At 38.1% G+C, this 25327-nt stretch overlaps 4 protein-coding genes and 1 long non-coding RNA gene across 10 annotated transcripts in view; 2 read left to right on the top strand and 3 right to left on the bottom strand.

Annotated features, from left to right (window-relative positions):
• LOC131321791 (ankyrin repeat-containing protein ITN1-like) overlaps positions 1-4587 on the bottom strand; it is a 38852-nt gene extending 34265 nt beyond the window's left edge. For 2 of the 4 annotated variants that reach the window (XM_058352741.1, XM_058352739.1), the window contains exons 1-4: positions 3995-4587; positions 3092-3280; positions 2759-2884; positions 753-1309 (exon numbers count right to left, since the gene is read on the bottom strand). In XM_058352741.1, coding sequence (XP_058208724.1) covers positions 753-1309; positions 2759-2884; positions 3092-3280; positions 3995-4031 — 909 coding nt within the window. In that variant the 5' untranslated portion in view covers positions 4032-4587. Of the gene's footprint in view, positions 1-752; positions 1310-2758; positions 2952-3091; positions 3281-3994 lie in introns of those variants that run through there. The other 2 variants (XM_058352740.1, XM_058352743.1) reach the window with 2 other exon arrangements.
• A 365-nt stretch (positions 4588-4952) lies between these two features.
• LOC131323679 (phytochrome-interacting ankyrin-repeat protein 1-like) lies at positions 4953-5722 on the bottom strand. Its single transcript, XM_058355526.1, has 2 exons — positions 5212-5722; positions 4953-5014 (listed from the first exon to the last, which is right to left on the bottom strand). Exons 1-2 carry the CDS (start codon positions 5720-5722, stop codon positions 4953-4955), a joined length of 573 nt encoding a protein of 190 aa, XP_058211509.1.
• A 3169-nt stretch (positions 5723-8891) lies between these two features.
• On the top strand, positions 8892-11039 carry LOC131321790 (uncharacterized). The gene is made up of 3 exons (XM_058352738.1): positions 8892-9211; positions 10454-10525; positions 10647-11039. Exons 1-3 carry the CDS (start codon positions 9016-9018, stop codon positions 10940-10942), a joined length of 564 nt encoding a protein of 187 aa, XP_058208721.1. The 5' UTR covers positions 8892-9015; the 3' UTR covers positions 10943-11039.
• A 7875-nt stretch (positions 11040-18914) lies between these two features.
• On the bottom strand, positions 18915-24120 carry LOC131321787 (3-hydroxyisobutyryl-CoA hydrolase-like protein 5). 3 transcript variants are annotated; one of them, XM_058352736.1, is made up of 15 exons: positions 23982-24120; positions 23589-23638; positions 23377-23460; positions 23218-23286; positions 23009-23072; positions 22833-22906; positions 22564-22647; positions 22352-22436; positions 22068-22153; positions 20852-20973; positions 20709-20769; positions 20512-20610; positions 19703-19804; positions 19538-19579; positions 18915-19286 (listed from the first exon to the last, which is right to left on the bottom strand). In XM_058352736.1, the coding sequence occupies exons 2-15, from the start codon at positions 23619-23621 to the stop codon at positions 19122-19124; spliced, it is 1170 nt and encodes a 389-aa protein (XP_058208719.1). In that variant the 5' UTR covers positions 23622-23638; positions 23982-24120; the 3' UTR covers positions 18915-19121. The 3 variants fall into 3 exon arrangements, with proteins under 3 accessions (XP_058208719.1, XP_058208718.1, XP_058208720.1); XM_058352735.1 differs by having other exon boundaries at positions 23589-23653; positions 23988-24076; XM_058352737.1 differs by having other exon boundaries at positions 23871-24012.
• On the top strand, positions 23455-24007 carry LOC131321788 (uncharacterized). Its single transcript, XR_009198629.1, has 2 exons — positions 23455-23577; positions 23807-24007. It is a non-coding gene; the product is annotated as an uncharacterized LOC131321788 (long non-coding RNA).
• Positions 24121-25327: the final 1207 nt, after the last annotated feature.

Genomic DNA, 25327 nt, shown 5'->3' with positions numbered 1-25327 from the left:
ATTTGGAATGACGCGAGGTGTAGAGGTGAAAATTTTCCTCAGAACAACACAGCAATCAGACATCCGTCATCAAAACTAATCCAAGAACAGTACAGTATCGGATCGAACCACCTCTTACAGATGGCAGTCGATTACGTTCAAGACATACCCAGTGGAGCTATCCCTGGCCTTCTGGATATGCTTAATAGGTGCAGTACAAACCCTACTTTTATTGAACACTACAAAGCTTTCCTAAAAGTCGTGTCCTTCAATAACTAATGTTTTATGAAAAGGACTTATTTTCTTTGAAAAGTAGTAAAATATAATTTTATAAAAAAGACGTAAAGGGAATGCCAACCGTGTACGAAATAAAAGGCCATAGACAAAAAAGACACTATACAAAACCACTAAGTATTAAGAGCTCTATGAAGTCCAAAAATTGATGTAAAATGATGTTGCAGGGGTCATGACTATAGCAGGGGTCACCCATGGCATGCAAAACCAGGAGAGAATCAATGTCCAATGACGTAGTTATCATTTATCAACTAATTATGGCAACCAAAAAATTTCTAAACTAATTTTACAAAAGAACAAAACAATTTTAAAAAAATCACATGCCTGAACATAGTCAAGGTACGTAACACAAAACCATCATAAGTTTCAAAGATGGCTTCAAGAAGGCATACAAAGCTTGTTATTCGAAAACCAAGAGCAATAACAAATTTATAGGAAGCTCGTGATTGTAAAACCAAGAGTAGTGACAGATTTGGTACCTTAAACCAAAGGACATCCCAACTCATCTGGTTGACTACTCCAACACTTCCCCGCTTTCCCCCCACATGAAAATTGGTGTTTCCTTGACCGCCATGAACATTTGCTATCAATTCATCCGTGACTCCCGGTGATCGAGGTGGTCTTTTTTCTGAACATGTTGCCATATGCATGACTGTGTTCCCTTGGAAATCAATATCTGCCAACATCCTATCCTTATATGCAACGGAACACATCAAGTAGTCATAAAGAAATCTATGCTTTAGCTCCACCGATATATGTAATATATTCCTTCCATTATCATCAAAGGAATCTGCAGCCTCGGGGTACTTTTTGAGTATTGCCATTACCAACTCAAGAATGCCAAGCTTTGTTGCTTGAATTAGTGGGTCAGGCGCTCTCGGTGATGATAATGTTCTAATTGAACTGGCTCCAGAATCTGTGCTTGGAAAGTTAATGTAACGACTCCAATCTTCTTTTTCAATCAATCTATTTGCCAGCAGTAAGGTGAGTGCATGTTTTTGTTTTGCATCGTCAATGTTTTTGAACAACCAACAACCTAACACAACATAGGAAAAAATAAATATTGTAGACAAAGAAGCAAATCAACTACATAGTCTGCTAGTTGGTCACCCCTGCACACTCCCAACTACTAGAAATCTAGGATGTTAAGGTGTCAATTCTTGCCTCACCCACGTTATAGGAGCTCTTTTTTGAATTGTATTTGTAATTTCTTGGGCGAGTACTCTGTATCGTGGTGAATCTTCATTGTTGGACTTTCTTATATAGATGAGTCTAGTTGTTGATGTCAATATTCATGATATTTATTCTCGTACAGGTTCGCAAAAAAAAAAAATTATAGAAGCAACAAATCAACACTAAAATTATGATAATGTTTAATCACCAATTGTCCCAAAAGCTTAAGCTGTTGGGAAATGGACCCAATAATGTATCTCAAGTTATCCAACACCTCCCAACGTGCAACCTCGTCTTGCATGTGGAGATGCAAACATCAACATATAGAGCGAGACAGAATGCAAAGGGGGGAAAACCTCTGATACCATGTTAAACCTCTGCTAGGAAATGGGTCGAACAATGTGTATCGAGCTATACAACACATACAAATAGTGCTATTTTAATAAGGTTATATATGAGGTAGTTGAATATGGTTTTGTTTTTTAATGATACATCAACTGAATTATTTATCACACTCCACCTTTCTTCAAATATATCTTTCTTTCTTTTCCTTTTTTTCCTGCCTTTATTACGCAAAGATACAAAAATGACGTTCTACGGAGTTAGGGCATTTGTGCAACAGTTTAACGTCACCTATAAAGACAGAAGAGCATTTGGAGAAAAGTGAAGTACAAAAATCATCGCCCTACATTAATCGACCCATTTTCAATTTTTGTTTGGAAGGCTGATGGGAAATGGGCTGGAGCGTGGAGGACATCAATTACTATAGTGGAGGCTAGCTATGAAGCACCGACACCTCTATAGGTCAAAGTATCGCAGTGTCGGACACGTGGACACAGCGGGGACACCTCGGGGACACGTATGGGACACGCCACGTGGCATGTCTCATAATTTAATATAAATTTTTTAGGGGGACACGGAAGGGGTCAAACTGTAATTTTGAGGGACCAAACTGTAATTTTTATAAATTTTAGGGGTCAAACTGTAATTTTTAAAAAAATTTTGGGGCCAAATTGTAATTTTAAAAAAAATTTTGGGTGTCAAACTATAATTATTTATTTATTTATATAAATAAATATACACGTGGCGTGTCCCCCGCTGTGTCCGTGTCCTCATTTTTTTAGAATTCCCATGTCTCCGTGTCGGTGTCGGTATCCGTGTCCGTGCATCATAGGAGGTTAGCTCCACAAAGTCCCTGATTGTTGCCTTCCCTTATTACTTGTCGCTGGAACATCAATCAACAATGTGAATCTTTTCCAACAGCAAAACAAAAAAAAGACAAGAAGAAAATAAAAAACAGAAGTTAACACACCGAGGATTTTTTTGGCGAAGAAAGACCTTTCTAATTTGGAGATACCAACTCTATTATCTCTTGGAGCCTCTTCATTGTTGGCTGCTTGTGACTCTGAAGTCGCCTCGACATACATTGGTGGAATAACTGCTTAATACCAAGGTTGGCAATTCATTAATAGAAAAACCAGAAGTGGAGGCCTCACATATTTCACCTAAAATTTGAATATTATGATGAAAGCTTATTTAAACTTAACTTGTATTCTAAGGACAGAATCGGAATAACTTAGTAAAAGCATAGTAGCGAAAATAGGCAGCAAACTTCATGTTTGACACAACCGCAGGAATAACTTACAGGAGTATATTATAGCTTCAACTATCTGCCAGGGGATGAAGGCTGTCCTGCTTAGATCGTAAAACACATATGATGACCTGCTTCTGAAAGAAGATGCTTTTGTGATCAAGAAATTCAAAGGGGTCATACCCTTTTCATCTTGTTTGCAAGCAAGATCAGGATATGACTCCACTATGTTGACAGCCAAACCTGGTTCACAAAACATAAAACATCAACTAGTCTGTTGGGTTAACAACCAGAAGGGAATATTAGGTAATCAAGAAGTTATAAACATGCAACGCAAGCACCATAAAACTCAAAGCACACATACATTATGAACAGTAGAAAATAGCAGTAGTGCATTAACTTAGTCTGTTGGGTTAACAGCTAGAAGGGAATATTTAGCAATCAAGAAGTTGTAAACACACGATGCGAGCGGTACAAAATTCAAACCATAGTTATATTATGCATAGAAATTTCTACTTAAGGTACAAAAATGGGTTTAACATGGATAGTGGATATTTACAATGGGTAGTTTCCAAATCAAGTTTCACTCTTTTGCCCTATTATGGAACATTTAAATTGTAAAAGAACGTAATGTCTAGGGGCGTTTTTGAAAGTACCAAAAATCTATAAAATTTCATTCTAGGAGAGACACCAAACTGGTGTTCTCCCTTTAAACATAGAATAGATTGTTATCCACTGAATTCTAATATTGGTTAATGACATAGTTAACAGAATGGGCACTAATATTCTATAACAACTCAAAAGAAATCACCTAATGCAATGTTGACAGCATTACATTTTATCTCAATGGAGCCACACCCCATTCAAGATGAATGCAATGCAACCAAGAATACAATTTTTAGTTGGTAATGAATGCGTAGACGTACTTGTATATCATGGTAGTTTAACAAAAAATACCTCCCCGAAGTTTCTCACAAAGACATTCATTCAACATCCCCAAGATGAGAAAGTATATTCCGCCCAAAAGATTTCTACTTTCGTTCCAATTTTGCTAACATTGGTGTCTCCACCAGTTTACGCACACATCCACTAATCTCATGACCAATCACCCCCCATCAGCTTATGTACACATCCACTAATCTCATGACGAATCACCCCGTCCACTTGTGGGGCCCATCAAAAACCTTGGCAAAATCCGTATGGATGAGACCTTAGGGAGAGCACACCCAATTCTCTCAGGCTTTGACAACCAGGCTAACACAAACGGATTTTGTGAAATTGGCCATCAAAATTCTCAACACTTAGCCGTTATACTATATATATCCAACCATTTCTCTTGACTTCTCCTTCTCTAGTGCAATTTAATCTTCAATTGTTTCGAGGGTGGTGGACATTAACTGGGGATTGATTATGGCATGGTTTTGATTTGGCCATGGGGGGCGCAATTGGGTATTCCAATTACATCAGGTTTTGAATTTCGAGTGTAAAGATCATAGCACTGGGGCAGAGGGTATATTTGGAAATCGATGGTGGCGAGGGGAAGGGGCCGAAGGGCATGCACTAAGATAACAATGTGTACTTGAAGCCTTGAAGGTGCATGCACTAAGATAACAATGTGTGTTTAAATAGAAGTTCCCGAACTCATTTACTTTTAGGCTATCGAGGGAATGTTGGCCGGCACCAAACTGGTGTCCTAGATCTCTTTGCTGGTTCTCAAAGAGATCTAGGACACTGGCACCATCTCTATCAAAATGTTGGCAAGGTAGATTGCCGGCACCATCTCTCACATATGAACAGATATGTTACTCAAACTGCATTTGTGCACGACAATGCATTTGTGCACACAACGCGAAAATGTTTTCCGGGTTTTGGAAAGTTATCGCAGCGATTCCTAGTTCCCATGAGATGTGTAATTTCAAACTGCATTTGTGCACGACAACGCGAAAATGTTGGCGAGGGAGATGGCTGGCACCATCTCTATCGCATATGAACAGAAATGTTACTCAAACTGCATTTGTGCACGGCAAGATATTGTCGAATATGCACCACCACCCAACTCAATGTGTCTATTTGAGAATATATATATATGCAGTATGCAAATGCTGTATGGTGTATGCATAACAGTGGCAATTACAATACGTACAGTAATCAGAAGCACGTAACCAGAAACATACGGTAACGTTCTCCATCAATAGCAGCGTGGAGAATGGTGCGGCCATCGCGTCTCCTCATCATGCAATCGCTGCGATAACTCTCCAAAACCCTGAAAACCTCCCTCTTCCCGTAAGCAGCGGCAACGTAAAGAGGCGTCTCGTCCATGTCATGATTGCGCAAGAAAACCAGATCCTGCTTCCTCCTCAGCATGATCTCCGCGAATTCCGTCTGCCCGGACCTGGCGGCCTCGTGCAGGGCGGTATTGCCGTGCACGTTCTTCTTTGTCAGCGCTTCATCGGTCAGGAGGCCTGCCCGGAGTAGGCTTTCGAATGCAGCCCTGTTGCCGTTGATGGCCAGAAGATGGAGGACCGTGTCGCCCCGGTTGTCTATTGGTACCGCCGCGCCATACTCTCTCAAGAAGTCGCAGAGGAATACGAGGGATCCGGGTGTCTTTTCGGATGCGGATTTGTATGCTCTGGAGCGGTAGCTCATGAAAGTAGTACCGTTGAAATTTGTTGCAGAGTTTGCCATAACTGACAAATGGAATGGTGTTTTATGCGGGAAAAGATACGAAGCAATGCCTCATATGTGGTCAAGTAGAGAGAGAGAGGGAGAGAGAGAGAGAGAGAGAGAGAGAGAGAGAGAGAGAGAGAGATGACCACGAAGAAAAGAATAGAGCTCATGGCAGTGCTTCACGAAAAGGGTTGCTGATGAACATAGAAAGGGATGTATGTAAATGCAGACATATGGATGTATACCAAAGTTATCAATTCTGTGCTGGCAAGTATACCGTTTTCTTTACTGGAACGGTACTTGTACCAGTATATATCTCGATATTGTTCAGGATTGACCACAACATATATTTTATATAGAGATATAAAATAAATTCTAACATTTCGATATACCTTAAATTTGTCCTAATAACAAATTAAGATGATTAAGATATTATAAACTCCAAGGTTTGTTGAATTATCTTAAAATCCAAGCCTTTTTGAAGCAAAAGAAAAAATACACAATTTTTTGTTGTGCCAGCCGAGATCTCGGTACAAGCCCTGTATCATCCAGTACAGGCTGATAAGCCTGATATTAACCAATACGTGCCAATATTTTGGGGCGGTACGAAACACCTACTTATATGGAGTACCATTTTATGTCCGGTACGGGCCGGTATGGTATGGAATTGCCAACATTGATGTATACCCTTTAAACAGTAATGCTATACACACAGCATTTATGCACAGATTTTATACACAGATTTGTTGTGGGGCCCACTACGGGTCCCACACAAATAATCCGAGCCGTTCATTAAATGTAAAACATTTTTTCAAGGGCCTCCGCGAAAAATCAGCTCAATCCGATACTTACAGATGCTCGATTCAATCATTTAACTTTTCATTCGAATTTCAGGATAATGAAAAGTTAGATGATTAAATCAAGCACTTATAGGTATCGGATTGAGCTGATTTTTCGCGGAGGCCCTTGAAAAAATGTTTTACATTTAATGAACAGCTCGGATTATTTGTGTGGGACCCGTGGTGGGCCTCACAACAAATCTGTGCACAAAATCTGTGCATAAATGCTGTGTGTGTAGCATTACTACCCTTTAAATGTGTGTGCGCATATGGAGTGCCAAAAGTAATGGTACCAAACCATTTTCATGCACAAACCTTCGGAGTTTATTACTATTTCTGGTTAGTTCTAGGAGAATAAAGCACCAATCCTACGTTGTAACTTGTAAGTGATGCATAAACACGTATATATGTTTGGAATGTGATTAAGAAGGTAAAAGGGAATAAGTGATGGCAAAGTAAACTCTTGGCTTTCTTTGAAAAACAAATAAAACTAATCGATGGCCGGAATCTGATCGCATTGGCGAAAATCCAATGTTTTTTAATGACTGAATCGGAACTTTTTGGAGTTCAATGACCGAAATAACAATAATGAAAGTTTTCCCCTCTCGTACCACAATCTAGGACATGTGGCACACACCATGTAGCCATTGCTGTCCCTCAGGGCTCGTTCGTTTGAGGTTTTAAAATCCCTGCCCATGATTCCCAATGCATTTTGTTTCTCTATCTCTCTCCACTCAAATCTCCTTCATAACTCAAAACGAACAAGCCCTCAGTTACCGTTTGATGAACCTCATTTCTGGTAATGTAGAGCGGGCCTATGGGATCTTAAAGAGAAAGGGAAAACGACAGCTCATAACGTGTTTTGATAATTAATACTTGTCAATAATATTTTCAGCATTAATAAATGTTCTTAACATGTCCTTAGCAGATATTAATTATCAAAACATGTCATAGACTGTCATCTTTCCAAAGAGAAAGCCTCATGACCAATAGTGAATCTACTAGATTACCTTCCCTGGGCAAGCTACTCTCTTTTTGGGCTGATCTCGGGAAACCTTGGGCAGGGATCAGTCTGACCCGACCGATAGCCCTTTTCTTACGACAGAGTTTGAATCATATGGAAATCAAGGTGAGGCATATCTCCATACTGGAATCGATGGAAACCAGAAGTACCCAATAATCCTGCACGCGGGGTCCATTATAGGTCTCGCACGAATAATTCGAGCTGTTTAATTTTATTTTTTTTTAAATCGGGTGGTCGGGTGAAATTTCAATGTTTTATGGAATCTTTCAATTTTTCATTCTCATTACGGAAGATCGCAGAATCTAGTAACCTAAATGAAAAATTGTCTCATGTAATTTGAATGAAAAATTACAAGATTGAATTAAGCACTTACACTTACACTAAGTTTGGTAGGTGAAATTACTCTCTTACCCTCCCTCAAAAATTAAGCACTTACACTTATCCAGTTGAACTGATTTTTCACCTTGCGACTCAACTTTTTTTTAAATTATTGAACAGTTCAAATTATCTGTACAGAAAAATAATGTTTGAATTTCACAGGCAAAAGGCCAAGACGAGAAAGACCTGGCGTAAGGGGATCCAAAATGAGCCACGCATTCCGGCGGTGCACACTCCGTCAACGCCCATGGAAGGGTTCTATGAATTAAGCCTCAAGCTCATGGAGAATGATACCCCCACCGCGGTTTCCCCACCGAACCGTCCACCGCACGCACGCCGGGCCCACTCCGGCCACCGGACGGCCGATCCGATCCGTCCAAAAATTCTAAAAAAAAAAAACCGAGTGAGTCTACGCAAAAATCAACGGCATCCGACATGATCGTGTTAATTTTTAATTTTGATTTTATAATGTAATTTAAGCTAAAAGCACATGTAACCGTGATTTTGTTTTTGTTTTTAACTTGCATGTCTTTTTATTTTTTATGACTTATTAATAGGTGAATTACCAAATTTGAGGTCGGATTTGAGCAACTCAGACATCAAGGTTGGCCTTGATGTGACTGGAATTTATTAAAAAAATCTTTAAACTTGTGATCCACATAGAAATATATGGAATACAATCAACAGAGCAGCTCGCGATCTCGAACTCGAGTATTTGGCTTATTTACTAAACGAGTTAAGTGGAGCTCAGCTCGTTCGACAAAAATTAAGCTCGTTAAGAGAGGCTCGACTCGATTAAAGAAACTCGTTTAATAAATGGATAAACTCAACTCATTAAGGGCTCGGCTCGTTAAGACTCGAACCAAGCTCGAGCTCGCCGTTGCTGGATTCGGCTCGGCTCGTTTCCACCCCTGTTACTGGAGGAGCTGTTTTTTTTCCCCCCGAACACTTACTTGGGGAGACAAACGAGTGCAGAAAAATTGTAGCCTCACAGAGACTATGGATGACAGAAAAAGCTCAAATGCTCGATTTCAAAAGGCTCGGATTAGAAAGAGAGAAACCATCAACCCATGGCCTTGAATTTCATTTCTGTTTCTCTCCACCCGAAGCCTCCTAGTCCTAGCCCTCCGTTTCTGAACCCAAAACACAAAACCCTCGTCAAGCTCCACCTCCAATACCCTCTCTCTTCTTTCAGAACAGCTGCTCAATCCGAGGGAACTCAAGGTGGACGAGTTACAGAGGAGGAGGACCCTCCCACCTACTCTGGTATTCTTGTTAATTTCACGTTTATTTCTTGTGGGTTGGGTTTTGTTTGATTAGATATATTGTGTATCCTCCTTGTTACTCCGTATTAATCACCGTAGCTATTTCTATGTTCTTGGGTCTTTAATGTAAAAATATGAATTACTGATTTGGTTCTTGTAGAATTTTGCAATCGTGGCTGTTAAGAATTTGGATGAAGGAAGCATGCTTGCCATTCATGGATTGTAGCTGTTTTATATACCGTCTAAGAGTTGTTCTGAGTCTGTGAGAACTTTTTACATACACCTCACAGACAAAGAGTAGGCAGAAAAAATAACAATGGGGAAATGGGGGGCTATAGCTTGCTTATCCAGTTCCATTGGGGTTTGCTTTTGTATCTGTGTTCCCCTTGTCCAGCAGCAGATACTAGAATGGTTGTGATCAGGTGATCAATAATAAGTGATTCAATGGCCAACGTGGTAGTGGTGCCAAAAATTAGCTCCACAACAGTGGAACAGCATTGGAAAAATGCTGGCCAAATGCTTTGATATTGGGTAAGACCGCTGGGAATGCTCTTGGCCCTTATCTCCAATGGCTTCTCAAAGACAGCCCACTTTTTGGTTTGGTCACAGACTCAGAGCAACTCCAATGGAAATGGAATTTTGGCCATCTGGATCATAAATTCTGGCATGCTAAAGTGTTCAACAAGCGAGAATTTGGCATTTCTATTCCATTGCTAAGCTAAAATGTCCAGTTTTCCTCATCTCAGCCATCAAAATGCTCCAATGCTAGGTGTAGTGCCCTACAATTTTTGATGAGGTGGCATTGTATGAAAATTGTCATACGACGGCCAAACATGGCCATGAATTGGTAGTTGCAAATTTTTGGCCAGTTCTTTCCTCCTATTTTGGCAAAATTTTGACTAGTTTATGACTTTGGCACAAAACAGCTGCATTGGAATTGCTCTTAGGTGTCCCAATGCCATTATTTGGCAATTATGTGCCAACAGGATAGGTTGTGCGAGAATTCGGGAGAGAAAGAGACACAAAACAATTGAAAAAACTATAATCTGGCTCTGACTTTCAGACGTGATCCTTGTGAGATTGCGCTAAATTATGACTTTAGCAAAGGAAATTGGCTTAAGATTCGAGATGCTTACGTTTATTCACTGTTCAAGGATGCTTATGTCGCACTCAAGACCAATTATTGATATATTATTTCCCTTGTTATCCATGACATGATTTTTCCTGTTTTTCATTGTGAAAGGGTCTTCCTCGTCTGCTCGCACACAACTGGATCTCCTAGAACAACTCACTTCAACGAGCTCAGCTGTTGATGGTATATGAATGCTCTCTAACAGTACAACAGAACTGATGACAGTACTTAGTCCTCGAGCATAGAGATGAACACCACTTACAGAAATGCTAATGTTTTTTGTTCCATCGTATTTAATGATCAGGTTATGAGAGTGATGGTAGCTCTCAAAAACTTACTATCCGTGACCAGCTAGTTCAGTTGATTGGGGGCCGGGATGACGATTTCAGCATTCCATTGGGCAAGGGTCTAAAGAAGGTTAGTCCCAAGTTCTTAACTACCTCACAGAAGAGAAACATCAAGAGACAGGCTTACCTAGATGAAGTATCCCAGAGGAATGACTCGGTTTTCTTCACCACGATTGGAGCATTTGTAATTCTTCCACCTCTTGTCATTCTAGGAATCGCTATATTAACCGGTTATGTACAGCTTTTTCCTTGACCGATATTTATCAATAATAGTTGTACAGATATCACACTTCCTTGTGAACTCAAGAGAAGCATACATATCTAATAGCCGTAAGGTGACATTACCGCATCTGCTCAAGGTGTTTCTAGACCTCCATTAAGTAACTCGGCCAAGTACAGTCCATGGGATACACATCCCTGGAAACAGATTTATCGCATTGTACACGGCAGAGATGCGAAGGGGGATCTGGGCCCTTGCACGTCTCACAATTTTTCGATTTACTCTACTGCATTTTGAAGTTTGTTTGCGAAAGTTATGTAGATGGCACCCATTTTTCTCTCTCTCCTCTCTCTTTCCAAAACAATCAGGCTTTGCTTTAGTACTGTTTCAACCCTGTCTCACTTTCTCACACACTCTCTATAATTGTTCTAAATTTTGTGGATCAGAAGAAAATGGTTCTCATTCAATCAAGCCCAAAGGCAAATTACAAAGGATTCCATCGAAAATACAATCATAAAAGTCTAGGGAAATAAACCCCTTACTGATCGTGTAGACCTAGGCTCCGTTTGTTTGGGCGTAAAATGTTTCACCTATTTTCCGGTGTTTGGTTGTGTAAAAAGTAAGGAAAACATTTTACATATAAAAACATTTTTCATTAATTGGATGAAAATGATTTACCTTTAAATCTTTCGTAAGTTATCTTCTGAAATGAAGTTGTTGCCTTCTACTGTAATTCTCACTGCTCAGTTTCCTCAATCGTCAGTCTTAATTCACGTTCAATTCTAATATTCTCAGATCTCTCCACTTTTTAAACCCACATCTCTCTCACTCTCTCTCTCTCTCTGAAATTATTTTTCATCTGTCAACCAAACACCGGAAAATAAAAGTTTGAAATTTGTTTTTTGAAAAATATTTTACATTATAAAACATTTTATATTGAAACAAACGGAGCCTAGAATAAAATTAAACACGGAGCAACACGGAGCACCGATGGAATCCATATTAAAAACAACCAAAAAACAAGAGGGGGGAAAAAAAAAAAGGTATCTCAAAGAACAGATAAATCCAACAAAGAACCAATCTTTGCGACTGAAACCCCAGGGTCCATCACCACAACAGCTCCAAAACCCACCTCCTTTCCTATTCCTGAGATGCAATGGTACGGCGGGGAATTAAGGACGGGAGTGAGAGTTTAAGGATGAGATTTATAATGAGAATATTGCGGACCTGCGACCGCCACAGATTATATGAACTCCTAATCACACTTTCAATATTTATCACTGCATTTTTTGTTGAAAGTGTAACGGGAAAATGTCACATAGTGCTCTAGGATCTTTGAATAAGTACTCGAGATCACTAAAAAAAAGCTACTACCAATCAACTAGGAACGGTAAAGTAAAGACGAAACACCAATCTGCACACGGTTTTATTATGTTTCAATGAAACACACGCACAAACACAAAGTTGGGAGCTTGTCTCGACACACTGAAACCCACGAACACAACGATCGATAGTCAATCTAAATTTTAAAAGTTGTCTTTGCGTTTCAGAAGGACAAATAGGTAAACATCTTAGCGGAAATAGGTAAACGTCTTTGCGGATTGCGTTTTCATAGAGGAGTTGGTTCTTTTGTAACTTCTGGGCAAAGAGATGAAAGAGTTGATCCATATTTTCACTTTCAAAATGACCCCGCATGAGATTCTCCATGATGGATCTTATACTTGCACTAAGTCTTTTCGACAACCAACGGCCCGAATTTAGAGTTGACGGGGTATCTTCTCGATTGTAAAGCAATTGTTCATCTCTACCACCGTCTCCACCTCATTAGTACTCGATGGCATGTACAGAGGAAACTTGAACATTCCATTTTCTCTTCGCTTATTACTCCCTGCAATGCATAACAATTGACTCTTAAAGTCAACATCAATTAATCGAGAGGAGTCACAGGACGTTTGCTCATTTCTTCAATAAGACCGTGGGCTCCACCTTCGAGTTTGTGAATCTATCTCATCTCCAATTACTGTATCGATCCCAAACACTCGTGAAAGAGGGGCGAGTCACTGAACAATCTCTTCTGCTTGCTAGTTAAATGTTGTAATTGTGAGTATCTGACCTCGCAATATTAGCCTCATGAGTAATTAATAATTGAAATAAGTCGTTTTATCTCCTTTTATTTTGTGTTTTTTTTTCTCAGCACCTCAATTAATGACAAACGAGCCAAGTTCAAGGCTCGATCTGGCCTTTTTTTTTTTTTTTTTTTGTGTCTTACTTCGTCTTTTGAACTTTATTGAATTTTTATGTCAAATGTTATGAATATTTGTTTGTCTGAAGACAAAATAATCCAAAAGAGAGAACTTTTTAGATTATGTTGTATTTCTCAATATTTCAAAAATGATTTATTTTTTAATGTTGACCATTTTTCTCGTCAAGACGAATAAATAATTTAAAAAAAAATAGAACGTGTTAAGTAATGCAACAAACACGAACGGATCTAGGACATGAATATGTTCAAAACCTCTGATGCCACAGGGTCACACACAATGCGTGAAACTGACCAAAATTATCATAAAGTAGGCTTTGGTAACCCCTTCCTCGTTCCCTGCGCAATAGATATTACCCTTGTTCCACGCCGGAGAGCCTCTTTCGCTAATTCCCGGTGGAATCTTGGAGAGCCACTGCAGCTCGTAGGAGCAATGCGCGACGTGGAGAGAGGCCGCGGGGAACAACGGGTTGTAGAACGAACCCGGCACCCCGGCGGCTGAGTAGATCCTGCTCGCCGGTACGTTCTTGAAGAGGGCGTTGAAATCGTTGTCGACGTGATCGTTGAAGAAAACGTGGAATTCCAGGGCGGTTTTTTTTGTGGGGTTATTATGAGTTTGTTGTGTGGTAAATTGGTACTTGAGAATTATGGGGGACGGCATGAATGTTTCGGATTTATTTACATACTTTTAAATACTCTTTTTGTTCCAAAAAAGATTGTTCAGTATATAAGACAAGAACTTTAAAAAAATTATATTTTTATGAAAGAATATTTAATTTTTTTTGATAAATTAAAAGAACTCACGGATACTATTTAGTAACTATTGGCAGAAAGTACGAATATATTTCGACAAAAATGGATTTTTCTAGAGTTTGCGTTCTGTGAACCGAATAATCTTTTTGAGACGGAGGGAGTAACATATTGGAGGTAGCTTCTCTCAAGTTGCCTATTGAACTACAAGGGGTGCAGTCCAGACATCTTCAGTTCTATTTCGGACATACTTCAATGATCAGACTCGTTCATGTTGTACAACACGACAACAAGAATAACCATGTAAAAAATTAAATCGATTGAATACCGACTGATAATTGAACATAGCAAATTATTGATTATTCCCAATTGCAATCAAAAGCTAATTTTACACACAAAAAAAATTAATCAAAAAGCTAAATAAATTAGTTTATAAGTGCTAAAAACCAGGCCAATGTAGCATAGCCAATCCAAATACTACTAAGAAATTAACAAAAAAATTGATTTTGAGAGAGAGAGAGAGAGAGAGAGAGAGAGAGAGAGAGAGAGAGAGAGAGCCTGATGTAATGAATTTTGAGAATAGCTGTTGGTTCCATCTCCACCGGTCACGGGACGTGAGTCCGGCATTTCCTTTGTGGGATTTTTGAAGCCATCCTCTCTCTCTCTCTCTCTCTCTCTCTCTCTCTGTGAGAGAGTGTGTATGAACGAGAAGGTGATGGACTGATGGAGCACTAGGACGGAGGCATTGTTTGCTTTTATAAACCCCCGACGAAAGTAGTTGGCTAGCGTGTAAATCTTAGACATTCATTTTTACGTATTTTATTGACACTTTCATACTCCCTCTGTCCCAAAATATTTGGTATTTTTCGATATTCGCGTCGTTCTTTAAACTCTTATATCTCCCAATTTATGATATTTTTTATAATTTTGAAAATTTTGTATTATAGATCTAATCGAAAACTATCAAACAAGATCCATATTGTATATTGTTAGAGATTCATATTGGAAGATACAAATAATTGAAAACTGACACAAACATCGAAAAAGTCCAAATAATATGGGACGGAGGGAGTATTTTCTTATCATTTTTCCCAGCACTCTAGGAAAAATGATTGGTACAAACTACAAACCTAGTCAAAGCTCCCACATGTGACGCATGCCTTTTCTTGTTGTGACATCACCCTAATGATGCAATGGATGACCTCATCATCTCAGTCAACTTGAAGAAAGTGGGTACGCGATGAAATTGTCGAAATAATGAAGCGGTGCATGGTGCATTAATTGCACCAACAACAATGCTGCACCAGAAAATATTTATTTATTTATTTTAAAATATGATTCGATGGGTTGAGTTTAGTTTTGCACCTACAAATTCAGAAAACATATCTATCGATATCAGTTAAAACTGATTTTTTACAAGATTCCATACAAAATATAGAGGCCGAGGCACATGTAATGCGTGTGCAAATCTTATTGTGCATATTTTGTCATAATTCGACTTACACACGCATTACAGTTAAAATTCTTAAGAAAGTCCGAGAAAGTCCATGCGGGCTTTTCTTCGATTTCATTTTGGCTTAAAATAATGGAAGGTGTGATTGATCTCCAAAATTAATTGAGCTAGGAGCAAGCTGACACGGACACTCTAAATGATACTCCCTCCGCTCCAAAATGAGTGACCTTTTTGGGACTCTGTGTTATTTTAAAATGTTTATATCTTTCGATTTATAAAATTTTATGTGATTTTGAAAACTTTATTTAATATATCTAATTAAAATCTACTTCGTATCAAATAAAATTCATATTGCATATTTTTTAATATTCATATTGAAAGATATAAACAATTAAAAATGACACACTCTCCCAAAAATGTCACTCATTTTTGAATGGAGGGAGTAATATATATGTTGTGTGTGTGTGTGTGTATATATTACTATTAATTATTCGAAAAATTCTTAAGAAAGTCCATGAAAATTCATACGGGCTTTCCTTCGATTTCAATTTTTGGCTTACAATAATGGACGGTGTGATTGATTTTCAAAAATTAATTGAGCTAGGAGTAAACTCTAAATTATATTAAAAAAATAAACTATTACTATTAATTGTTCGAATGGGTTTACGGCCAAAAAATAAAGTAAAATATCAACAATGAGTCCAACAATGGTCTTCTACCAAGTCCAAAAGAGGAAGACTAAAAAAAATTAAAACTCAGTTGTTAAGATGCAGTTGTGTGGTGCCCGATTCAACTATGGCGTACTTTGTTTCTATCCAGTAGCACTATAAACGAGCCAAGCTTAGTCGAGCTCAAGCCGTAACGAACCGAGCTCAGTCTTTTACTAAACGAGCCTCTTTAATCGAGCTGAGTCACTCTTAATGAGCCGAACTTTTGCTGAACGAGCTGAGCTAGCTCGTTTACTAAACGAAGCCGAAAACTCACGCTAGCGCTCGGCTCATTTAGTAAACAAGTCAAGCCGAGCCGATCTCGTGAGCTGCTCGGTTCGTTTGTAACCCTACTATCCACCAAGCATTTGTCGTTACTACGCTGTCACCTCGCACTTCAATTCCCATGGAGAAAGCCTTTTTTTTTCCGATGGAGAAAGCCGTGATGGCTTGTTCACATTAAACTAACAAAGCACATAAATGAAAACAGAGTAAAACATACTCTCTTTTTTCGTCTGGTATCCAACATCTAAAAATGAAAAATTGAAGAGAGCTAAACCCGTATATCGGTGATTCGGTAAGAAGAATGCATTTTTTTGGGTACGTGCATAGACTTTGAATTGAGAATTTTATTAAAAAATAGTAGAATTTTACACCACGGAGTGAGGGAAAGGTGATTCGGTAAGAAGAATGCATTTTTTTGGGTACGTGCATAGACTTTGAATTGAGAATTTTATTAAAAAATAGTAGAATTTTACACCACGGAGTGAGGGAAAGGGAGAGAGAGAGAGAGAGATTTATACCCATTAAACAAATAGCGTTTGAGGCGCACGCGATACGTATGCAAGTGATCATGAGGAGGAAATCAAAGAACGATTTCAACTTAATTACTTTCGAAGCTATTCAAATTTTCCTCATCGCATTTACGTAACACTTCACATTTTGTTTCTGGAAAATGCAACTTTGTTTTGTGATCAGATTGAAACGAAAAATGGGTAGAAGTATATTAAAACAAAATATTTATATACAGTACTTGAGAAAACGTGGGTGGAAGTTACTAAGTAAAGGATTTTCCTATTTTAGCCCTACGGTTATTTCACATGTTGTGATAGAGGATTTTTTTCCTTCTATTTTTGTGGGGCTCAGAATAGGTCCCACGTGACGCGCACTGAACTTGTGCGGTGGACTTAGACTTAGTGTAATTGCACGTCAAACTTTAGTCCCTCAAGTTCTTGTATATTGCATATTAGCCCTTGGAACGTCTATAAAGGGGGACCTCAATTCTTACTTTTATTCATCCAAAAAATCAGATAAATACTATTGTAAAAGAGTGAAATTAAAGTTGTGAGATATCCTTCAATAATATTTTATTAGTCATGAAAATGGGAAATGATATTAGCACTCCAAAAATTGATACATGCACTTCAAAATCAGTGTAATTTCAAAGCCATTTTTCTTTGTTTTTTGGAGTGTCTGCATCAATTTTTGGAGTGCTAATATCATTTTCCTTCTCGTTAATAGTTTCTGAAGCAACTATCTTTTTATATATATTATGTTCTCTTGCTCTCTCTTTTTTATCCGAAGCTCTTTCTTTGTTTACTTTTACAACATTTCCTTCTTTGTGCTTTCTTTCTAGTTCCGGTGTCCAAAGAAAAAGAAGTCCTTCTTTCTTTTGTCTATTTCTTTTGTCAGCAGTCGAAGCTTTCTTTTTCTGTAGAAGTAATGGTGAAGATGTTGAACTGGGAGGAGTCGAGGAAAAATAAGAGTGTCAGACGGGGGTGTAGCAGTTGGCAAGGCAGTTTTTTGTGGTCTTACGGTTTTGCCCCTACAGTTTTTACCCACTGTAGTTGAATGCCTTGTAACTGTAAATATTTTCCAACCAAGTAATTTAGTCGGCAAATGGATTTCCCAATGTTCTTAAACAAACAAGGAATTAATCGTTGTTTAATTGCCGATTAATCGCTGCCAAGACCTATTCGATTAAGTTTGATTAGCGATTAATTGTCGATTATTAATTAATATGCATCGATTAATCGCTCGAAGATAACTGACCATCCGACTAGCGTCTAACAACTTTTAGAACATTGGTATTTCCTTTGGGGTCTTACTGTAATATTTCATTTATGGATCCATTGCAAATCTAGATAGAAAGTGTAAATAGAGTAGATTAGACTCTCTTTTTTGATAAAAAAATATTCCTTCCGTCCCCGTTCTTTAGTCCCTTTTGAGAATTCAAACTATATAAGAACATATAATCATTACACTTTCAAAAACTTATTTTTCTCATTTTACCCTTCAATCATTACATTTTCTTACTTTTTTTGTATTATAAATTTAAAAATGAAAGAGTAAAAGAGAAAATCTATTATATATCACTTATTTAGTTTTGAAGTGTGACAATCTTTTTAGGACGGAAAAACGTGCTAAGTAGAACCAAAGAATAGGGACGGAGGGAGTACTTTAGACTTCTTGTTGTAAATACATGTGGGCTTGTCTTGTATGACAGATTTTCCCATATACTTAGAAGTTGAGGGTGCATTTCCAGTACACTTAAATGGACTACAAGATAATGACAGTAGTTAATAGTTAATAGTTTTTTCCGCTAAGGGTATTTTACTTATTTTAGTTGATATATGTAACAAGAATAAGCCGTTAAAACTTGAACTTTTAGTCCATTTAGTTTAATGAAAAACGCACCTGAGTTTCATATTTTTGCATGTATTTTATTTATTATATGAGCATTGAGCAGGGCCAAGATGGGGATCCATCCCATTTGAAAAAGACTCGCGTGGTTATTTCCGGAAAGGGGTGTAACATTTACGTCCCGCAAGATGATGAAGAAAATGCAGGGCTTCCTGTACTGATAATGTTCATGCTTTTTTAGTTGTAACTACAGCAGAAAGCTTTTCATCCACTACTAGAGTCGGCAAAATAAACTCGGAGAGACGTCGTAATCACATCGCAGCCAAACACACCATAACTTTTGACCAAGAAACAGAACGAACTCAACAAACGGGTAGCTGCTAAGCGAAAAAATTATATCTATTTGTCAATCGGCTGCAATGTTGCATAGGCTGAATTCTCATATTTCCCCTCCCACCTGCACTCTTCTTTCTCAGGAATCTGGAGCTCCAAATGATCCTCGAATGGCTGAAAAACCAAGTCCATTTCGACATCGTTCACTTTGTCCAGGGTCAGAGGATCCCACTGTACACAACAACGAGAGGTTATTAGTAAACTTTCCTGGCATGAATCCATTTGCTAAAATTTAGTTCAATGCCTCATTGTCTAAGTTTATGTGGAGGTTTGTTGTCAAATTATCATTCTTGAAACAAATCTCCAAATCTTTTTGTTCAGATCCATATGTATTATCTTTTTCAGCTTTCCAACTGAAACAAATGAGAGAGAGAGAGAGAGAGAGAGAGAGAGAGAGAGAGAGAGAGAGAGAGAGAGGATACCTTTGGATTATTGTCCTTGTCAATGGTGAGCGCTCTGATGCCCTTTACACAGGACAAGAAAAAAGATTACTCGAGTTCGAAAAAACTAAGTACAATTTTGAAAATCATTTATCATTGTGAACTTTCGGGTTGTGGAAGACCAATATCTAGATTTTAAATAATCACCTCATAAATATCGCCAGATATTGTGCTCCGCAGTATGTTAATTGTCAACCGAAATTCTTTCTTTAGACATTCAGACAGTTTTGTAGTCCTTCCTTCACGAATCTGTATATGCAGCACAATTAGAGGAAACTGAAGCAGCAAATCCAAGAGAATTCAAACTCCATCTTTTATGTTAAATTCAAAACACACGTATCACAAAGTGATGTTCATAGAAAAGTTTTCACTTTTTCCCTTTCCTCACGGTTATTGTTCAGAACTTCAGATTGTAAGTACAAAGTACAACAAATAATATCCGGTCAAAATGCAGAAAAATCCAAGAAAATAAAAAAAAATTCAGTTCAAACGACCTTAGCCATTAGCCAACATAGTACTTAAAAGAGAACACGGGTAGTTAGTATAACTGTACAAGCATAAATATTCATTTGGTCCACCATGAACAATCATACTTGCCAGACAGAAAACTTGTTTTGGAACTTACAGTATGCTCATTTACAATCAGTTCCACAACCAACAGAATACAAATCCCTAAGCAAAAAAATTATAGAAAACAAAATCTAATAAATAGAATAAAAAAAATCAGCTCTGGGCATGTATCGCTATTGGGCCACAAGTGTAATCATCCCTTAACAGGGACACATCGATATACTCGTGAAAATAGGGCAAATACCCTGGTGTTCACGTTGTCACCAAGTATCAGGCCCCAAACACCAAAACTTAGTGTAGTGGTTATCAACAAAACATTCAAAGTAGACCATAAAAAAAAGTATAGACTATTTGTTATTGTATTAGATATCAAAAGAAACAATTACCGATCTTAGTGCAATTTTCAATCCAGTAGGGGATGATCGTTTCAACCCTTTGAGCACTCCACCAATCCAAGCATTTCCTTCTTTGCCTAACTCCATTTCCTAACACAAATCGTGGATTATGTATCTCAGTTAAGCTCTAAGGATGCAGTTTTTATAGAAACCATCCATTCGAAGCTGGTAGAAACAGAGGAACTTACCAGTGATTTTAAAATCTCCTCCACAGTATCCTTGGAAAAGCACTCATCTATTACTGTCTGCCTGCAATTAGAACCAAAACATATTTAGTCTAACCAAATATTTTGGAAACGGCTGTTGTGGTTCATTTGGAGGGATATATTACTTGTTTAGAACACTTTCTTCGTCAATCTGCACTTCTACTGAAAATTCCTCAATCACAGAATTGACTGCATTTACATCTCCCGAGTTTAAGCTTATCAATTTCTTCTCTAGCTCAAGCAATTTCTGACATTCATAAAATGGTATATGAATAACTAAAAGATTCACATAATAATAGTAGAAAAGTAACTGAACATTCATACTATCAGAGACGCAGACGTAAGCTGAATAAGAGGTAAAGCAAAAAGAACAATCAAATTGCAACACTCTTCCTTTCTTTGGCAGTTGCGATAGGATGATAGTTTCATGCTACCTACCATATATAAACTATCTTTTGCAGCCACTTTATAACATGTCTGGAAAGAAAGAAATGCCAAATTTTTCAAAATACGGGGTGGAACCCGTGCTGAGAAGGATTGTGACTGACATAAGGCACCGCATAAATTCTTGGATGAACATGAAAGTATCCCCCATAATCAAGACTCTATGCTTGGCTTGGAATCTCTCTGATAGCATTGATGCTTGTTATGAATGGGCTTATGGATTGTCAGTTTCTTATGGGGGTAGTATCGGCACAGTTGGCATTGTGTAGTCTGTTTCCAGTTTTCAGCTTTGGTGTTTTTGTTTCAGTCAGTGGTATTTTGTGATGTAACTCGGGTATGCCCCAGTTTTTCTTGTTTCCTGCTTCGTGATTTGGTTTGAAATAAAATTTAACTTACCCAAAAAAAAAAAACCGTTACTTGTTTAACGCACTTTCTTCATCAACAAGATCGCCAACATTCCGATAATCCAAGGGGACAAACTAAGAACAATCATAACCCATCAGAATACCTAATGATACTTTAGTATGGCTGGAATATTGCATTGGTGTTGTAAATTATTTGTACTTTAGCTCCAATCAAGAATGTATAAGGAAATATAACATCTGGCATCAGCAGTAACTTACTTGAAGAGACAAGATAAACCTTGAAAAAGCTAAATGGCAATTTGAAAGACAATATCACGGCCATAGGTCATGATATTAACCTTATGTTGTCTATAAGAAATCTGATAGTTTAGTACTATAATTCAAACGACTGCTAATCATGTCACATATCGCCTTCACAAAACCTTGCCTATGGGGGGAAGACTGACTGGACCATGAGTTTCGAGACCTCGAATATGACGGCGGACGACATTGGAACAAGTAAAACTGGAATTGAGTAGAGTTAATAACTAACCTCCGAAGGAACAAAATGGGTGGCAAGTCCAGCTGCAACCACTTCCTTGCCATTCAACCTTGCTCCTGTTAAGGCGAAATACTCTCCTGCATGCATAACCACACAATGTTAATATGGAGAGAAAAAGGACAAATTCATTGACCATGTTGGTCCTCGGTTTGTGGAATTGTTCATGGATAAATAAGGATTTCACTCGAGCATTAAGGACGGAGGATAGGACTTCAGCTTTAGTATAAAATCAGATACAATGTTGTGGCAGTAACTTGGTGGTAGGAAATGCTTACCCAAATGCCCGGGAAGATGGGATAGCATGTATGAGAACCCACAATCAGTGTGATGCCCAATACTTGCTTCTGGAGTGGCAAAAACCTGTGGTAAACATTTGAGCATGGCATGAAAGTTAAAATAACTGGCCCAGAAAAATAAATAAATAAATAGCGTTTGAGGAAGAACAGATGAAAACCATGATCATTGAAAGAATCATAAAAGAACTCACGGTCTTTTCCGTGACCACAGAAAATCTCATTGGAACCATCAAAGATGCACCTCCACCCATGGATATTCCATTAACAAGAGCAACCTGGCAAAGGTTACCAACAGCTAAATAGCGAGTAAATAACATTGACCTGTGTAAACAGTTTTTTAGTTCTTTTCCTTTTGTCCTTTAGCTATCCATCCAACTAATCATCTATTTGGCTAAGCAGGAGAAACAAGAATTTATTCACTTTACAAGTGTAGGTATAATAGATGAAATTCAAATGTTACCTGGGTCTTCTTGTAGGTATGAATGTGATAGCAAAGCCAATACATTCTATAAACCACCTCAAGGCAGGAATCCTCTGCGAACAAAGACCGAATTATAAGTCATCATGCCACATATATTGGAAAATAAGAATTGGCTACAATTAAAGATATTTTATGAGGTTTTGATGATAAATTACTCAATTTCCTGCCATCATAGAACACTTTCAAGTCCCCACCGGCAGAAAACGCACGGCCAACTCCCTATAAAAGTAAATAAGCAAGGTAAATAATGTGAAGCACAAAGGAAATCCATCAAATGAACATCAGTAATCCAATTGTACTTGAATTCAATAATTAAATTCTTTCAAAATCAGTAAAGAAAACAAGAGAAAGTATGAGTGCTAGCCTTGATTATCACTAGCTCTGCATCGTCGTCATTCTCCCATTTCTCTAGGTATTCTGCTAGCAAAGAAACCTAATGCACATAACCAGAAGAAATACTTTATGAGAAGTCCTTTCGAAAACTCGCAAGTGAGCTCAACATGGAGTCGGTTGCTGCGCTTACCACTTTCGGTGAAATGACATTCAATTGACGTGGCCGGTTCAGGGTGATCAATCTCACACGGTCAATTTCTTCACCAAGAACAACCTAAAAGAGTGATGAAACAACAACTTCTTTATTTTCAGAAGAAAAAGAATCTTAGCAACAGAAAGTTTTGGAGTGTTCTTGGAAGGGCCCAATTTTCGGACACTGTGAAATAATTCAGTGCTCAGTACCGGTTCATCTGGGTTTGCCAAATCTTGAGCCATTTCAATTCTCAATCAATCTGAGCCAAGAAGCCAAAGCGAGAGAAACAAATTTAGATAATCAGAGATTAACCCAACAAAGGGAATCCTATAAAAAGGGGTCATTGAATATTGACATTAACTTGAAGATGAAATGGAAAATGAGCGAGTAAGAAAGTAATTCCAAATTAGGGATCGCAGGTCACAAGAATGGTTCAATGAATTTCAAACCGATAAAGAAGAATCAGAACAGACGAAATTGTAAATACCCACATGCTAGAACTTGCCGTAGATTATAATGAAGAAGCATCTAAATTGGGTCAAGAAAAAGAAGCAGGAGGAATTGGAAAATGAGGCATCAACTCAAGTTGGGGTTAAACTTACAGTGCCTGTGAGGTTCTTGCTTTGTATACTAATCACAAAATGAACTTCGGAAAGAATGTTTATATGGAGAGAGCGAGAGTGGAGGAGCACGTGAAGGATAGCTGGTTTGGTAGAGCTAACAAATGCATAAATATATTAAAAAATCCAGTTTTGTTGGTAGAGAGAGACGTACATTTAAAAGGTATAGGTGGAGCCATGGAGGAGGGAGGTGGTAGGTGGATAAAAAAGGCCATGGCGATCTCTCTCAAGCCCTACTAACAGTGTGACGCGTGGAACTGGTTTTTTACATCCAAGGGCAAACATTCGTTTTCTTCCCCCTTGGGTTTTGGCTGTTGAGGATAGTAAAAAGATAGATGGCTTATAGATATCGAATTGAACTATTTTTTGTGAGAATTTTTAAAAAATACTTTACATTTAATAAACAGTTCAAATTATTTGTGTGAAATTTGTAGTGAGCTTCAGTTTAAGGTTGCAAACGAACCGAGCGGCTCGCAGCTTGGTTCATTAGTAGCTTGTTCAAGCTCGACTTGAAAGTTAAATGAACGAGCTCGAGCCGATTTTTTCAACTCATTTTGTAAACGAGCCGAACTCGAGCTAGGATAAACTCGGCTCGAGTCAGCTCGCGAACCAAGGTATATATACTTAAGTTTAGGGTTTTTATTGTTATTTCATAATTTGTTATTTCCGTTTTCACTTTTCAAGTCAACCAAAAGAGGCGAGAGCACACGCACACTAATACACTCCCACTCCATAGAAAAATGAAAGATATATATCTTCATAATCAAAATATTTTTGGTTGTATTAGGTCTATGCGATGATATATATATATATATATATATATATATATACACACACAGTCAGGTTCAGGTGAGGGATCCTTTATTTTTTTTAAATGCGGGACTTTCCTTCCCGATTGAATTTCGATGATCCGAGCCGCTCAAAGTGATCAGAACGTGATTTTAAGGTTCTTCGCGAGAAATCAGCAAAAAAAAAATGACCGGGAAGGGCTTCATCCGAGCAGTTTTCATTGAACGGTTCAAAAAAAACTGCTCGGATGAAGCCCTTCCCGGTCATTTTTTTTGCTGATTTCTCGCGGGGACCCTTAAAATCACGTTCTGCACACATTGAACGGTTCGGATTTTCAAAATTTGATCGAAAAATGAAAGTCTCGCATTTTAACAAAGTGAGGGATCCCTCACTTGATAATTTGTGTATATATATTTAGACCTATCCGTTGAGGCTCCTAAACAAGCTCGAGTTCGAGTCAAACCAAAGTCTGCTCGGCTCAAGCTTGACTCATTAAGTTTTCATTGAGTTTAAGCTCGGGTTTGTTAAAAACTTAATAA

The sequence above is a fragment of the Rhododendron vialii genome, chromosome 4a, assembly GCF_030253575.1.
Source record: "Rhododendron vialii isolate Sample 1 chromosome 4a, ASM3025357v1".
Classification (NCBI taxonomy): Eukaryota; Viridiplantae; Streptophyta; class Magnoliopsida; order Ericales; family Ericaceae; genus Rhododendron; species Rhododendron vialii.
Note: the sequence above shows the minus strand (reverse complement) of the source record. Positions and strands in the feature narration are given on the sequence as shown.

Excerpts from the sequence above, each read along its gene's own strand:
- LOC131323679 (XM_058355526.1), bottom strand. The coding sequence starts at position 5,722 with ATGGCAAACTCTGCAACAAATTTCAACGGTACTACTTTCATGAGCTAC. Across the intron at positions 5,015-5,211 it reads TATTGATGGAGAACGTTACC|AGATGGTGCCAGCCATCTCC; the intron begins GTATGTTTCTGG and ends CATATGCGATAG.
- LOC131321787 (XM_058352736.1), bottom strand. The coding sequence starts at position 23,621 with ATGGCTCAAGATTTGGCAAACCCAGATGAACCG. Across the intron at positions 22,154-22,351 it reads CCATCTTCCCGGGCATTTGG|GAGAGTATTTCGCCTTAACA; the intron begins GTAAGCATTTCC and ends TTATGCATGCAG. Across the intron at positions 19,805-20,511 it reads TGAAAATTGCACTAAGATCG|ATTCGTGAAGGAAGGACTAC; the intron begins GTAATTGTTTCT and ends CTGCATATACAG.
- LOC131321790 (XM_058352738.1), top strand. The coding sequence starts at position 9,016 with ATGGCCTTGAATTTCATTTCTGTTTCTCTCCACCCGAAGCCTCCTAGT. Across the intron at positions 9,212-10,453 it reads GGACCCTCCCACCTACTCTG|GGTCTTCCTCGTCTGCTCGC; the intron begins GTATTCTTGTTA and ends TCATTGTGAAAG. Across the intron at positions 10,526-10,646 it reads AACGAGCTCAGCTGTTGATG|GTTATGAGAGTGATGGTAGC; the intron begins GTATATGAATGC and ends TTTAATGATCAG.